The sequence below is a fragment of the Neodiprion pinetum genome, chromosome 1 (assembly GCF_021155775.2).
Source record: "Neodiprion pinetum isolate iyNeoPine1 chromosome 1, iyNeoPine1.2, whole genome shotgun sequence".
Classification (NCBI taxonomy): domain Eukaryota; kingdom Metazoa; phylum Arthropoda; class Insecta; order Hymenoptera; family Diprionidae; genus Neodiprion; species Neodiprion pinetum.
The window spans coordinates 21,326,448-21,343,634 of record NC_060232.1 but is presented as its reverse complement, the minus strand read 5'-3'; the positions used below and the strand labels follow the sequence as shown (position 1 = coordinate 21,343,634).

Genomic DNA, 17,187 nt, shown 5'->3' with positions numbered 1-17,187 from the left:
ATTAGTATCAACCTTGAAATATCAAGCGTTACAGAAATCGTAGGTTGTCACAGAAGGGGTCCCACCCTTCGTGGAGTTTCATCTCTGGCATACAAGACGAAACAGAGTCCGAGAGGTCTAACCTCTTTTTACTAAAAAACAAAACAAAAATAAAGCAAGGTTGAATAAAGATCTATCTTCTTTCTACAAAAAACGTAATTAGATTTACTTTTACAGAATACTAAATCCAACATGACACTTCACCTGTACCAGTGCGCACCGAGCGGTCAGAAGAGGTTGACAAAAGGAAAGGAAAACCAAAAACCAAAAAAGTAGAGTTCAACGCAAGTTAATCTTGGAACGACAGAAGGTGCTCCATCACTTGCTCAGAGCGATGTGCCCAATGCTATTAGGCTTGTGTCAAGCGAAACCTTCGTAAAGCCGCGAGCCCCTAATGGATAAGCTGCAACAGGGCTCTAGGTACCAGCTGAGAACCCGGTTGAAGAAAATCAAATAACCTCTTCCAGCAGCAAAAACTATTGCTCCAGAGATCCAAAAAAACTTAACGATTCATGGGGTGGAACACATGAAAAGGAATTCCGAAAGAGGAAAGACACGGTTCATGAAAAGTAGTCCTGTCCGATAAACCTATCAATAGCAGAATTATCTAAACCCAGCCCAAATATGAAAGTTAATCTTATACAGGCAATTACTAAATGAGACAAGCGAATCATGGCCAAACCGGAACATATGTCATTTTGCATTGTGGCCCTGAGCAAAGCGATTGCGCTGATTCTAAGTCAATCTCCCATTACTCGAACATTTCAGCGCTGTAGAATTCGTGAGATTTCTAGAATCATGTTGGCCATTCCTAAGATACAGCTCAGTTTACACGAAGGATTTTGAAAAGAAGAAAATATCTAGTACTTAGAAATAACAACGGTGACTTTAAACTACAATGAACCTGGGCTTACACTTACAGGAGGACTTTAAATGGTGGCAGGATAATATCATATCAGCAAGTAATCCAATTCCGAACCCTCATTTTAAAACAATCAACTTTTCAGATGTCTCAAAATCAGGCCCTTGCGAAGGCTGAGAAACGCGTAGATACTGGAAAGAAAAAGAAAAAGATCCACGTATAATTTACTTGGAATTAACAGCTGCTCTCTTTAGCCTGAAACATTTTGCGGATAAATATTAAGAATAAGACATGCTACTAAGAATCGACAACACAACCGCGATGTGATGTAACAATCCAGTGACTGGTATCCAGATGAACAGCCTAAGCAATCTGTCAAAGAAAATCTAGATGTGGTGCGAGAGACAAAGGACTTGGATTTTCGCCTCTCACATGGCATCCACCAAAACCACAAGCGCGGGTTTTGATTGCAGAAAATTCGAACTACAAATCGAATTCCAATCAGCAGACATGGCATTCATATGAATAATTTACGAATTTGATTCCCCAGAAACATATTTATGTAGTACTAGGACGGACTTGAAATGTAAAAAATTTGTTTTTTGATTAAAAAAATACAGAAAGTGTCACGGCAGATACATTCACTATCAGCTAGGGAAAGTATACTTCTTTTATACAGATTTCCACCATTTCCCGTTATTCTGAGTTTGAAGAAAAATTCGGTGTGGGAAGGCAACTGGCAAAGTACAGTCAGGTCTCCCATTAGTGCCGCGTTTCCAGATTTATGTGTGAACCCTTTTCTCCACTTCTCAGAACATTATTGCAAGCTATGATTTCTTATACCGTTCTCTTGATAGTGCTGTTAACTAAAAGTTCTTGTCATCCATATACATATAGTTTGGAGTACGATATTATATTCAACACCAAGCGACAAAAAATCCGCCTGAGCGCGAAAGTCGAAGGTGGGGGGACGCCAATTTGCCAAAAAACTCTTCCCCTTTCATCCCTACCTGGCACTAATGGGAATCCCGGCTGTAGTAGCTTCACATTGGTCAACAAGACCTTGGTTTACACTGTACAAATCACTGTGTACATCAAAATCTATCATTTTTAAACCTAATATTGCCGAGTTATGCTCTGTAAACAGGGAACCGCACAATCTATGGAAACAACATTGCCTGGTGGCCGGGAAGTGAAGGGCACACGAGCGGAAAAGAATTCATAGAAAACCATAGACGTCATGATATCATCTCTGACCGAATCACAAACGAAACAATACAATAATACGTTGAAAAGCTGGCAGAACACCAAGGACGATTGACCTATTATGTATTTCGATCATGGATACGTTTAACTTCCTCACTGAACAATTTGACAGCGGATCATCAGCTTATGGATTCCTAAATTGCACGGAATCAGCAACATCCTCAATGCATGGAGATAGATCAAGATGCTAGAATTGAAAGATTCTTTAAAGGTTAGGACAACTGAAACCTTCATAACTAATAATGACTGGGCATTCGACCCAAAAATTGTGTTAAATCTCTTATGCCGTTGGTCGCTCACTGGAGAATGTGGTCTAGAATAATCGTTCCTAGGACTTATCATACTACTAACGCTAATAATCGGCCGAAAACTGCAAACTCTTTCGTGAAAAATATAAGAAATATAAGAAAGCTAGGTATACTCATATTGAAATTGAGATACCGAATAAGATTGAAATCTGGGGCCCTATAAAAACTCAACATACCTTGATTCTAACCTCTATATACAACGAACTTGAACTTATGTGTGGTATCTACCCCAAAACATTATATGAAAAGAAGCAAAGAGTTACGAAATACGCCTCACTTTCCTTTCATATCGTTAAAAAAACCAGACAAAGCTGTATCTACACAAATATTGAGTCGTTGAGTTAAACAAGCGCTCTGAAATAGTAGCGTGGATGCTAATACTTTCAGTGCATACAGCACAAGGCACGCTTTTAATTTAGCTGCAAGTAGAAAGGTGGCGGGTTGGTAAATTATCTCGGAAACCTTCACCTGATTTTACATTCTTCCAACTACCCCAAAAGGACCTACTTTTTAAATCGTTATTGAACGATTAAGTAGAAATTCAACTTTTGTAAAATACGACAAAAAGATGTCACGATTTCATGAAGCGCCTTTTTCGAATAGATTAGTCCCACCGGAAACCACCTAAGAATTCAACCTTGGTTTGATACCCAGAAATGTCGAAGCAATACTTTCAAGGAATAAAGAATGGTATTCCCGGCGCAGTAATCAAACGAAAAATGTTTTTGATTTATATACATGTAAATAATGTGGTGACATCGGTGAAAAGTAGCAGTACTACGAGTCGATCTCGGAAAAGTAGCTTAATACAATCATGATAGAATTTCACTTACAGGTAAGTTCGTTGAATCATTAAATTGTGTTCCATCCAAAACCAACAACAAATAACATACTTGACAGAATCAGATACAAATCGATCTTCAAAGCCTTTAGGGTGAAGTTAGTCACTTGTAATTTCTACCTCACTTGACTCAAGTACATAATTTTTCTTTCATTTATATTAATTTTAACTCAATATTAACTTCAATCAGGATTCTGCGAATCGCACATAATACGTGAACAATGACTATTCGACAGAGAGGCGGTGCCATAGAGGAACATCGCAGGATGAGAAATTATCTACGGAGAATGGAACGCGAAGGAGTTCAAAGAGTGAAAATGTTCCTGATCATAACGGCAGCGTACGTTATTTTTTGGGGACCATTATTCTTCGTTACACTCGTGCACCATCCTGTCATTGGAAACGCAACGGGATACGAGGTAAATGGAGTCGAACATATACTTGTCGTTTTAAATACCCAAGTCGCCCCCAAGTCACTGCAACTGATACATCCGCCACTAATCTTTTATTTTCTCATCTCTTCTTCACATCTCTTTCTTTCATCGCCAAAAATTATTACTGCTCTTTAGTAGTGATCACTTGTACAGTTTACATTCACTTACATATAATCGTACTAATGGATTGGGTCATTTGGGTTTGAAGTCCACTAAACTGACGGGTAACTATACTGGACTATTGGTCGAGGAAACATTGGAAACTTGGCTGTTTTCTGCATTGAACAAATATTTGAAAAAATGCATACTACCGGTAATCCGATTTTATAGAGCCTCGATCAATAACTAGGTGGCAAAATTGTTTTATCAATGCAATTATGCTCGTAAACAATCAAAGCAGCATGAAATTAAATGCATAATTTTTTTTGTCTAATTTTGTAGTTCTCAACATTTTTCTACTGTTCATTCTATTCGAGATCGCTCCTCGGGCTAAATGTTCGCAGCTACCATAATTTTTGACGGCTTTCATTTTTGATGTACCGACATATCCAGAAAACCTAACACTGTGCCTGAGAATTGCAACGAATTTTCTAGATCATTCAAGTCTACTACAAGAAAACTTGACGAAAAAATTACACTAAAACTGCGTTCTTCAAAGTATAGAAGCCGATAATTATGATCCAGAATCCCGCGGGAGATTTAACGAGAGCTGCTGGCACTCTCTTATGTTTCAATGTTTCTTAATTAGGCAATGCTTAGCGTTTTTACTTGCCGACTTATTGAATTTCAGACCTAGGTATCCTAATTCATTGGGACAATAGTAGAGTCTAGAAATGTATTAGCGGAGTACGTATCATATTCCATGCAATAGTACAGAAATGAGTACAAGTGGTCTGCAGAACTCAAGCAGTGGCAAAAGAACTACTCGGGTTGAGCTCAAGTGCTTCATCACTACAACAACTACTGCACTAGTAAATAGTAATTTTCCGTAAAGGTTTTACTGAAGATCGTTCAGAGTATCCGTAGAGTATCCAGAGCATTAGCAAGTTTCTCACCAGTTCTTTGTACGATACACGACTCAGGTGACGCTGCACATCGCTCACGTTCACGCGTTCATAAACCCGGCATTATTCCTGGCGTTACATCGAGGTTTACGTCAAGGCATGTCTGACGTGTGTTGCGGATGCTGCGAGAGCCTGGCTCGGTGGATATTGGGATCAACGGTAAACAGTCCTATACAATCCGTGCAACCGCCCAGCTACGAACCGCCCCTACATCTACCCTCACCCCCAGATCCTCCGCTGGCTCTTTCTGCAGCAAACACCTGCGACCTGACAGACGTCGCTCTTTTGAAACCGCCTTTGCCCCCGGTTACCAAACACTTACTCATGGTAAGTTGAGTGACATTCTTAACCCTCCGGGGTCACTGGGGATCAATATGACCCCACTCTTAACTTAAATGTTATATAATTATAAGTTGTTGTGGTTGAATAAGGTTGGTCCTTCATCTGGCACCACTTTGAAGTATTCCCTGTGGCGCGTAGGGGTAATTCTGACCCCCTGTGTGACCAACAAGGAAGTATTTCATGAAAATACGTATTTACTTCAACACCAGAGCATATGCAGGAAAAATAGGAATCAATATGATAACAGTTTTTTTCCGAAGAAGGATATCACATGTAATTTCTGTGATAGTTGTAATCAGATGTGCGAGACTGCGGTAGTAAAATACTTTTTTTTCTTAACGTGAACTGCTGTAATGTCCCTCTAATGTTCACGAATTTTCTTTTAACGAGAATATTAGTAAAATACCAACGTTTCTTCGTAATTTTCAGGTTTTACTTTATTCCAGAATAAACGCTTTTCATATCTCGGAATAAATATCTTTTTCGGATCGCTCACTATTAAGCTAATTTATCTTTGAAAGTATCACATTTTAGAAGTATCACCTACAAATCTTGTCAAAAAATATTTAAGAAATACAAAAGTTATGAATTTTTCAGTTAAAAAAAAGGTGGTTTTTACACTTTTACATGTTTCAGAATTTTTTGCGCCACTTTACTCATCAAATTTTATACATAACAACGATTCTTCCCTAACCTACAATGTCCAAAGTAAAATCCTAAATTTTTTTAGTCAATGAAAGCGATGCAACAGTCGCTAATATCACGTTATTAATGAAGACTGGGATTATTCCGACCACATGTAACATGTTATATGCAGAAGGTATGGCCACAGAGGGTTAACCAAGTGCTGCTCGTTAAGTTACTTCTCTATACAGGGACCTGAATTCAACCAACTTATAATATAGGAGATTCAAGTCTTCCACGACCGTGGCTTTACGGATGAGTAATTTTTATAAACCACATGTTGGCATGAACTTGCGGACTCTTTGATGACAAATCTGGCATCTAACATTAGGATAGTCACAATGAGTATTCTAGCACGGCGGTGACAATTTTAACTTAAAAAAAATAATTCTTCTTCCAATTTTGTGTTGATCAAAATGTCTTACACTTCATTGTAGTTTTAAACTTCTATTATGGTGAACTCAAAAAGAGCAACGCTTCTTGTAAGTATGGGTGTCTCACAAACCAAAATTGTTCCCGCATTACATTATGCGTCTTTGTCTCGACTGATTGTTTAATATGATTTTTTATGTCAATTTCTCTGCCTCAATTGATTAATGAAATTGATCTGTGCTTTCAGGATGACTTGATCGCGGCACCACCAGACCCCTGGATCTTACCACCAAGACCTAAGAGCACAACGAGTCTGTACCAAGAAGAGATATCTCGTAGGCCTAGTTTACTGTTGCCACGTCCGCCCGAATTGGGTGACTTATCGCCGATAAGCCCTGCGAGTAGCGACCTACCCAGCGAATAGATCCTTCACGCAGATCTTTTCGTGGATACACACCACAGAGCAGGGCGAATCCGTGTGTTTAGGTAACTCATGCTGTTTTCCGTAATTCTATACAGTGGCTTCATACACCTCAAGTGGTATACAGAACACAGAAACATGTGATAACCGAGCGGACGGATTCACCCTATGTTAATTTCCCGATGGTGAGCATTCACCAAAAACCCAATGAGAGTAAAATGCATATTCTTAAATGGTAAATATTTCAATTACGTATCAACGCTAATCCATTTACTGACAATTTTCAATAGTCTGTTAATTATTTGGAATGAAACTTACAAAATTATTATTGTACATTCCTCAGACATGTAGGTAATCCTAGTGACTAGCATGATTGGAAATTTGAGGATTCGAATTCATAATTCATACAATTTTAGAGAACAAAAAGGTCGTCAATTAGTTGCTAAGGAGTCAGTTATTGGAAAATAACCATTCGATTTTTCGTACATTATTATTGGCTCGGGGCTTCTGTGTGAATCTTCTTGCCCATACCGATTTGAATTAAACTATTTTAGATCACACGGATTTATAACTTAGTGAAAACAATTGTATTGTTGTATCGTTATAAACAGCATCTTCACGCACAGTATTGTCTCAGGTAGATTGTCAGAATTAGTAAATTGTGCATAAAGGCGGCAGAATAGTTCTTTCTACCTTGACAATGAGCGTAAGTTTACAATATGAGTCATAAGCGTGCGCATGCGCGAGCCGAAGACGAATATTGCAAATACGCTAGATGTAAAGAGACTTTGCCTTTGTAGTTCACTCAATACTTTATGTGACAAAAGTATGTTTCACAAGTTTCTTTTTATCGCGGAGTACGAAAATAAGCACTTTCAGTACTGAGACATAAAAATACGTATGAACCGTATTTGCGTTACACAAAACATATTGAGTACCAGTATTATTAACGAGGGATTGAATTGATTAGAAAACATATTTGACACTGTCGATATCGTTGATTCAATTATACTCGACATTGCCTTGCACATGCAAGGTTATGCGAAACACTATTTTCAAGGTACGTACAGCAACATCAAACTACACCTACGGTGTGAAATTATATGTGAATTGAGATCACAATACTTAATTAGATTTAAAGCATACATATGAAAACGCCGTGAATAATGAGACAGGTGTAGGATAATTCTTCGATAAAGCCCATGTTGAATAATTTTGTGTGTAGAGAGGTCAGATTTCACCATAAATGTCAGATCAAATGAAACTTGAAATACAATTTTAAGTACGCCAATGAAAAATCCAAAGTTTTTAGAATTGCAACAACAACAACAACAACAACAACAACAACAACAACAACAACAACAACAACAACAACAACAACAACAACGACGACGATGATGATGATGACCATGATGACAACAACAACAATAACAATAATAATTATGATGATGATAAATCTACTTTAGGTTGAATAATATAACAAGTAGAAACGTGAAAAATAATCATCGATTTTTCCATTTTGTCGTGTGGATTCGAGATGAATTTCTGACTTGAAAAAAAGAAAAAAAGGGAAGACAAATTGACATTCGCTCATGTATGCAGATAAAGCAATACGGGTATATGAATATGAAGTTATATCAGTCATAGACGTAACTACAAATTCACTTTTAGATATAAAACTATGAAAGGTAATAATCGCCCAACTGTTAGTTCTTTAGAAACTGAATTCTATATTTACAATATGTTAGCTATGAAATTTTTAGAATCGAACGAAGAGACATAAAAAATCATATTTTATTAAGCTTCAATTTATAAACTATACATAATTGTATGCTCGTGTGTTTTAATGTTCAGTACGATTTCAATACTTGCAGCTAATTGCAAGTCCGTTCTTGTGTTTTATCAAATATTACGTTTGGTGTACAATTTTGTCAACCGTTTCGCATAATTGGATAAAGTAAAGACTAGAATATATGTTCAGTTGAAAAATATCCAACAGATTTTCCGTAACAAAATGTGCTATAAAAACGTGATGGTTATTATTCTGTCCATTTTGCTATAATACGCCACCTTTAAAAGACACAAGATCCGTATACAAATGTTTTATGTTGGTTCAGGTATGTTTGAAAAATATGATTCTAAAAACTGGTTCCTCTTCCCATCCCCCTCCCGTTATCTCATCATTTCTACAACTTTTTTACCTTCAATTCAACAAAAAATAATGTTCGTTCTATCAAGATGTGCATCATTCATAAACGCAGATTTTCATGACACAAGTACAAGTTTGTATGAGCTTTATTCGAAATAGGAAAAAATTAAGTAATGAACTTAACAATAAATTACATTTATTGCATATAATATCAAATTATGCACTAGATTATGTGTTATTTGTTTCAATTAAAAGTCATCTCGTTATAATGTATACTTGAATCAGAGACTGTGAAGAGAATGATATACCTAGTCAATCCATACTTATTTAAACTATTATCATAGCATTACTGATGCGAAAATATTGCATTCAACGCAATTTTACACGTAATCTCGAATACAACTGTCGAGAAAAAAGTTTTCTGTTACGCAACGGTAATGCCAATGAATGTATTTCTGCAATTGAATTACTACTTATTGCAGGAATACATTTCCTAGCATTATTTTTGCATGGAAAGAAAAAGCTTTCGGGCAGTTCGTTCGGCATTGCACGTAGAATCGCGTCGAGTACAGTATTGATACAACAGTGCTGCGTAGGCTTCCATAATAGTAAACAAGTGAAATTTCACACGGTCTGTAAAGACTGACTATAGCATTCTGTCAAGATAAAAAATTAATAATATCTGTTGAGTAACATGATTTCCCGACGATAATAGGTATAGAATTAAGAATGTACGATTGAATTATCAACGCTTTAATATCGTATATTATAAGGGGCCAGTCATACATGACATCACGCCAAAGGGGAGAGCCTAATAAGAGTAACGTCAACTTTTCCAGAAGGGAAAGACACAATCTGACAAATTGGGAAGCAAGAGAGTTCAGAATCCTGTAGGTAAACGTGACATCGTTGTGGGCGGCTTCGAAAGTCTACGATTACTAACAATTAGAATATGCCCATGGATAGCAATGCATTTTTGTAATTTTTACCTCAAAGTGCACATTCTAAATGTACCCAGTATCTGTGATTGCTTCTTGATATTTTGACTATTCATCACAGTAGGTATACGTCTGATAAACTCAAGTTGCGAGTACTTGTTTCCGTAACAATTGGCGTCATGTAATTGAAGGGACTAATTCCCAACTTGCTTATAAAGGTAAATGAATATTTGGGGAAACGTTAGGTTCGTTCAATTTTTCCTCAATTATAGCATTCAATATTCGCGAGGGGTAACCAGTCATGAAATAGTATGAAATTTATGTGAAATACCTAGCGTGAAACTGTATGAAATGGTTATGAAATACGTAAGTTGGGTCGCGAATATATTGAGTGGTTACCCCTTCGGCTGTTAGTTTTGATCCGAAAATATCGGAACATGATATGATGATATGATATAGAAGTATTCAAGTGATAGAAAATTAATTTGAATTTTATTTCGAAATAAAATAGGGAGGGTTGCTAAAGTTCAGAAGAACAGAAAATTTTACACATTTTAATCAACTAAGAGTCTCTCAAAAATAACAATTAACAAAAAGTATCCGAAATGTGCGCGTATCTAGGTATATTTTATGTATTGTATGTAATTCTGTATGTGTGCGCGCTCTTGACACACAAATAGCTCGTCACCTGCGGCCGTGATGAAAATCAATGCACCCACAAATCAAAATGACGTATATATATATATATATTGTATAATAGCACACGTTTGAAATCTTTACTTGTGTATGTAGGTGCAATCCAAGTGGTGAAAATTTACTTCTAGTGAGAACCAATTAGTTAGGGATGACCTTGCAAAATTCTGAAATACACGATCGATCGGGATGCTTCGTAGAAAGTAGTCCACATAAGGTATACATATAATATAGCTATGCACCCAAGATAACCAAAATGTAGACATTCAAAGGAAGAGAGAAATCATTGTTGAAATTCGTCGGAGGAAAAAGTGTGAAGTTGAACAAGAGATATAGCCAAAAAGCTTGCCTTTTTGCGCGAGGCTGGACCACGCACAGTCCTGTGACGGGCGCTTGCGTACTTTGTTTTCCATCCTTATTTCACCATAATCGGTTCAGCGGTTCGTCTGGAGTCACGCCTAATAAAAACTCGTATACAACCCACACGATTAAAAACTGTGGAAAAATTGCCTCACATTTATAATTTCAGATTTAATTCCAAATTTGGCACACTCCTTCTAGTGGCTCTAACTTCGAAAATAATAAAAATAATTGAACATAGAGGCATCGGAAAATGCATGAAATACTCTTCAAACAAATGTGATATAATCTTGTTTTCAACCATTTAGCTGTATTGGTTAAATTCTTCGACCTTACTTCTTGCCGTCGACCGCTAATTCTTAAATTCTAAAAAGAATATGCTTGTATTCGTTTATATACAGTACACTAACCCACTGATTTACAAAATGGACCCGGGACTGGATCTTTTTGAAAAATTTCATCTTTCTGCCCGTAGATGGATGTACGCACCAAGGTATAATAGCGTTTTTTCTTGAATTATCGTTCTGAAAATATTGAACATTATTCTTCATACTTTACTTGATTTTATTGACGTGACGTTAGCAAAGAGAAAATTCGAAACCGGCCACCTCCAATGGCTTCTTTACGTTGGAAATTATTTGGAAACGTAGTTCATTTTTCCTACCCTCGATATTGCATTATCATAGTGCTTCGATGTCTCATTTATGACTCATTACTTCGAGAATAGTTGAAAACACCTAACCCAAGCACATTATTGCACTTAAAATTCGTGATAGAAGACAACAGTAACGTACACTCAAAAAAAAAAAAACAATTTCAATCTTTTCCATGTAACAGTGTATTCAACGAATTCTGCGGTGAAAAAGTAACGTTTTACCGGGTAGCGACTAAATCTCCATCACGAAATTCCAGATAAATTGGTTATAGCAAATTTAAAAAAATATACGTATTTTCCGTATCTTTTTTTTTTTTTTCATGAAAGTACGAACTGTCACTTGGGTCACACTGTCACATCTGGCCAATGCGCACAATCGTTTGTAAGGTAATATTTAAGAATATTCAAAGTTTGAAGAGAACCTTTCGGTGTATGAAAAAAAAAAAATATAATAAACGATTTGCTGAATTGCCGCAAAAGCTCCTGACATTTCCCTGACTATTCCAGAATTTCATAATTCCATGAGATTTCCAGATTTTGCAGGAATTCCCTGACCATTGGCCACCCTGTGACTTAATAAAATCTCAACAAATTCCATTCAATGGTTCATCTATAATAACGAAAAATAAGGATCACCTGACTTGATCGCCAAAAACTATCCCGATGATAGATTTGTGAAAACTAACGATAAGAACGTTACTGGCACGCGATTATGTGGTTTTTTTATCCATCTCTGAAACGTACATTTCTGCAAATATTTTTCCGTCGTCAAAATAAACAGTTCCATCTTTAATCCGTAAGAACACCAAATAAATTATACAGTTCAACTTTGAATATTCCTGGAACGATGATTTAAAAAACAACCGTAAATTAAGTAATTTTTTTTAAAAAGATCTTATCATAGGTTCATTTCGAACTTGACTTGCCAAATTTTTGTTTCAACATAAATTAGCCATTCAGCGACTACGACTATTTTCAAGTTTACAAGTTCGACTAATAAGGAAAAGTTCTAGACGTCTTCATCAGGATTAGTTAATGTTGTGGATGTAAGCAAATCCAAGACAGTTGACAAAATAATATCAGCTCGGCATTTCTTATTTTCGCATTGACGAATGTAATCTTGAATAATGTTAAATATGAAAGAATTTGTCGATGAGAAAAATTATAGGATGACCGCGGAAATCGAACCCAGGACCAGCGGAATATAAACGAGAAATTCTCTGTGTTTTAAGTTCAAGAGGTACACAAATAACACCTACAATATTCAACAATGGAATGGAAATATTTTCGTCTTCAAAAGAATCTTGGAGATAATTATGCAGCACTGAACTTTTTGGCATCCATAGAGCACTAATAACCAACAAAATTGTAGATACTTTTTCATTTCAAATGAGGTACGAAGCTAACAAACCTGTTTAATCGAATCATCTTATCCAAGTTTCGAGTTTACTTTGAACAGTAGAGTGAAAAATGACAAACTTTTTCGTGACTAAATTGACTAAGTAATTCACCGTATACCGTAAGTATCTCTTGGCGCGGGCCTTTTGCGCCACTCGAACTGACCTAGAGCCCTGAATACTTATAAAGAACCTGCACGAAGATATCCATATGGTATAATATTTACACTTAATAGTTCATTAACGTTACCATTGATCTATTTAGTTACTGAATTCATCACTCAAATTTGAGTTATGCCAGTTTTAGACAGAAATTTTCACTACACGAAACACTTTGACGTTTGAAAAGTTGTTTGGGTAAATCGAAGCACCTTTGTACCGCTCGCAGCCATAACCTTTAATTTAATTCAAAAATACGGCCACAACTGGTACTGAACTGATCAAAACCGATAAACCTACCCTGCTGTATATTTTTGCGCATAGATTCATTTAAATCATAGGTACATATGTATGTCATGAAGACGTGCACAGATTCGTACAACTCTATGACACTATTCTAACATATTTATACAAAAGTATTACGAGAGATAAATTCAGAAAAGTAGAAAGAAAAAAAAAACCAACTCTTTAATTACTGTTAAGCGTTAGTTTTAAAAAATAATGTATATTGTATAATATGTACGTACATCTAAAAAAAAAAAATTTGTTCACATTTCTATTTTCCAATCAAATTATTTTTTTAAACTATTCATTCAAACCTGAACAATAAATAATGAATTTATGTTAGTTGTTAAACATGCAATCAATAAAAATATCGCAGAGATATTTTTCACGTTAAAAAAAAAGAACTATATGCAATAGTATGACGTTATTATGAAAGCAAACGTACATTTTCGTACTGAATCATACTTCAATGTAGCTATTTGTAATGAACGAAGAGCAGTGAAATCACACAAAATGATTTCATTAACCCTTCAGGACATGGGTTATGAGATTTTCTCTCATGCTCAACGTAGATCTCAAATATCTTTTAAAATTCAAATGGAAAGACTACTTGAAAATTTTTGTATCTTCCTATAATTTAGTTTTCTAGATACACATTCACTAAAAACTGTTTTTTTTTAAACCAAAATTGCGAAAAAAAATAATTTTTTGGAGAACATGAGATTTTTTCTCATGGCCAGAGTATTAAAGGGTGAGAGATTTTAGCTTTCGTTTCTTTTCGGCATAGTTCGGGTCGTTCCGTAGTATGCGTCCGCCATACTTGTTTACATGATACATATACCTAAAGAATAATTGTGCAATGTTGTGCTGTGTTATCTGCTTTCAAAAATGTAAAATTTATAATTTAATTGTTGATATTCATTAAACGAATATTATTAAAAGTTGTTAAATAAACGTAAGTCAATATTTTTGTTTTATATATAACCCTGACAAATACATTTTATGAGTACTTAGATCTAAGTTATTTTGCATTGTGAATATTTAATTGACATTACTTTAATAATAAATTTGAGCAATTATTTCACCTTAAAAAACATTGAAAATTATAAATAAATGATATTTTCTTAAGAAAGCTGTATTTAAAATATACTGAGCGCATGCGCAGAAGCCATGAGATTTTTTCTCATGGCCAGAGTAAATAATGGCAGTCAAAACACCCATGTCCTGAAGGGTTAATTGCGGTTGCGGAAAAACCAGTCGTCTTAACTTCTAGAAGAGATAGCTTGACTAAAAACATTCGTAAAAACTTGGGAAGGTAAGAAATCTCGTTGATACTTCGAAGATATCATCTGTTTTCTATCGGATGTTTATGCAAGTCTCTCAACGAACGTCAATGGGTTAAACTTATATATGGGATAGGAAATAGCGAAATATTAAATTTTTCAGAAAATTATCGTTGTATATATTATTAATGCAGAATCCTTCCAGTACTTCATTACCTGCATTGTCAAGGTTCTTCGATTTACTTTTATGGATTTAGCCATAAGTAAAATCAGAAAACGGGGCTTTTCCGTGATGAATATCAGAAATTTTTACACTCGTTGTGAATAATTTTTACAAGGAAACTATCTCAGGTCGATTTCACCGGTTTTGATGTAGTTCATATATGCCGTATTGCGTAGAAAACTAAGCGACACGAATTTTCTTTTATCGGCCATTAAACACTTTAAGGGGGTGAAACTGCCCTCCAAAGATGGAGGTGTCAAGCATCAATTTCGTTGTTCCATGCACAAGAACATAATATTTTTTTACCGAACCAACTGGATAAAATTTTCTTAGAACGAGAAATAGAAAATGTGATTTTATCAATTAGAAAAAAATTGAGGGAGTCAACCACTTCTAAATACGATTAAATTTATGCCAAAAATGGTCAAATTTAATTATAAAAATGTAGAAAAAAATTCATATTGCTAAAATACAAATTTACGTGTTTTTGGATTTTTCTAAAGAAAAAAAAAAATATTAGACGGAAACTACTCCCCCGAACGCCCTTTTTTTTGCATGTATGCAAAAAATGGTCAAATTCAGGGTCTAAAAATCTGGAAAAATACATTTTGCGTATAAACACCATGGATAATTGACGTGCAGTTTTCGAATTTTCACGAAAACAAATAAATAATAAACCCGAGTTTTTGAAGATTTTAGAGTCGGATATGACTTCAACAATAACTTATCGCGACATAACACAACGTTGCATCAGATCAGCTTCTACACGTGTAGAAACATTGACTGTACATTAGACGTTTTGATAAAGCGGCTCACGTTCAGTTTTATTTATGAGTTGTACGCCATCAGAACTACTTGAAAGTAAGCGTTCCGATTTTAGAGACAATTTAATATTTCATACGAGTTCACGTGTAGGAATCATAAATTTCTCATTCGGAAAACGGTCAAAGAATCCGTAAGTTTTTCGTTTATTCAAATTTTCTACAAGATATTCTCTTATGGAAATAAGTTGGTCAAAGACGACTTGAAAGAATATTTCTTGTTCTTTATAATTCAGATAATATATCATTCGGATAGTCGAAAATTCGGATAACTGAACAGTGTGGGGAAAAAACGCTGATTCGTTGAACGTAAGAAAACATCAGATTCAATATCGGAGCTTGCATTTTCACAGCTCTGCAGATGAGCAAAACCGAATGCGGAGAGGAGGTACGCAAAACAATTCATCGCGTCATAAATGATGAACGACAATATCAAGATTCTAATGCGTGAGAATAAATAAAAATTTTATTATCTCTTGTCTGCTTTTGTCTTTTTTTCCAACTTCCTTATGTATCAACATTTATAAATAATAATAATATTATTATAGTATTTACAACAAATTTTTTCAGCAATACCGAAGACGAAAGTAAATCCTATAAGTGTCATTGATGTTTGGCTCGGCGTATTTCAAACCTCTAAATATAGAAAAGGCTCCGATCAATTGTAAGAAAATCGAATTGAAAAGGCATGTCGAAGATATTTTATTCGCCGCTATGAATGAATTTAACGGTATTGAAGTGACGATTGAGAAATCCCTAGATTTTCAAGAACCATACAAAAATACTGACGCTCAAATAATTATAGATGACACTATGCATATTTTACCTATTCAGCCTGAGCCACCTACAAATGAGTGTATGGAAAACGAAGAATCTGTGTCGTATGAACATAGATCAAGAGCTGTAGATTTTTGGAGAAGCGGAAGAAAGAAAAATTCAAGTATTAACATTTTGAGGAGGGATGATAACGAAGTAAAATGTGTAAGTCAACTGCAACGATAGGCTCATGCATTGAATAAAGATGGCACTTGCAGAGAAAAAATCGCTAGAATTTGCGACTTTACGTGTAATATTTTTAAAACGGCAACCGACGCCGGTTTTTTTTGTTCATGATAACGATTTACGCAGCCCGGAAAGAAATAGGGTATGAAGATTTCAGATTTTCAGCTTCAGAAAAATGGCTAACCCGATTCGGGCACGCACACGGAATGGTATCGAGGAAGATCAATAAATTTATCATTAGGAAAACTTCAGAAGATGCTGTAATGTAAAGGCAGATGAGTTTTTAGCTGATGTGAAAGACGATATAGCAAATTTTGGAATTTATAACGTGTACAATTCCGATCAGAGCGAATTCTAACTACAGATGCATTCAAAAAGAAGTTTGGCTGTCAAAAAAGAGAAACAAGTACAGAAATATATCTCCCACATGTAGGACAAAGCAGCGTGTTATTAATTGACTCATGGAGTGGCCATTGTCCTGCAGTAGAGGCAGAAAGTACACCCCGGAATAAGAATATTATTGTTAAATTAATGCCAATAGACACGACATGAAAAATCCAACCTTTGGATGTATAATAACATGATCAAA

General features: G+C 35.5%; 2 protein-coding genes across 9 annotated transcripts in view; one reads left to right on the top strand and one right to left on the bottom strand.

The window, feature by feature from the left end:
* The window catches only part of LOC124225017 (midasin), a 123,642-nt gene that overhangs the window by 77,421 nt on the left and 29,034 nt on the right, over positions 1-17,187 (bottom strand). The gene's annotated exons all lie outside the window — the stretch shown is intronic.
* LOC124225018 (uncharacterized) overlaps positions 1-17,187 on the top strand; it is a 59,291-nt gene that overhangs the window by 36,391 nt on the left and 5,713 nt on the right. For 7 of the 8 annotated variants that reach the window (XM_046637382.2, XM_046637381.2, XM_069133115.1 and 4 more), the window contains 3 exons: positions 3,553-3,735; positions 4,833-5,141; positions 6,460-11,652. In XM_046637382.2, the coding sequence (XP_046493338.1) occupies positions 3,553-3,735; positions 4,833-5,141; positions 6,460-6,636 (669 nt within the window). In that variant the 3' untranslated portion in view covers positions 6,637-11,652. Of the gene's footprint in view, positions 1-3,552; positions 3,736-4,832; positions 5,142-6,459; positions 11,653-17,187 lie in introns of those variants that run through there. The other variant, XR_011176281.1, reaches the window with a different exon arrangement.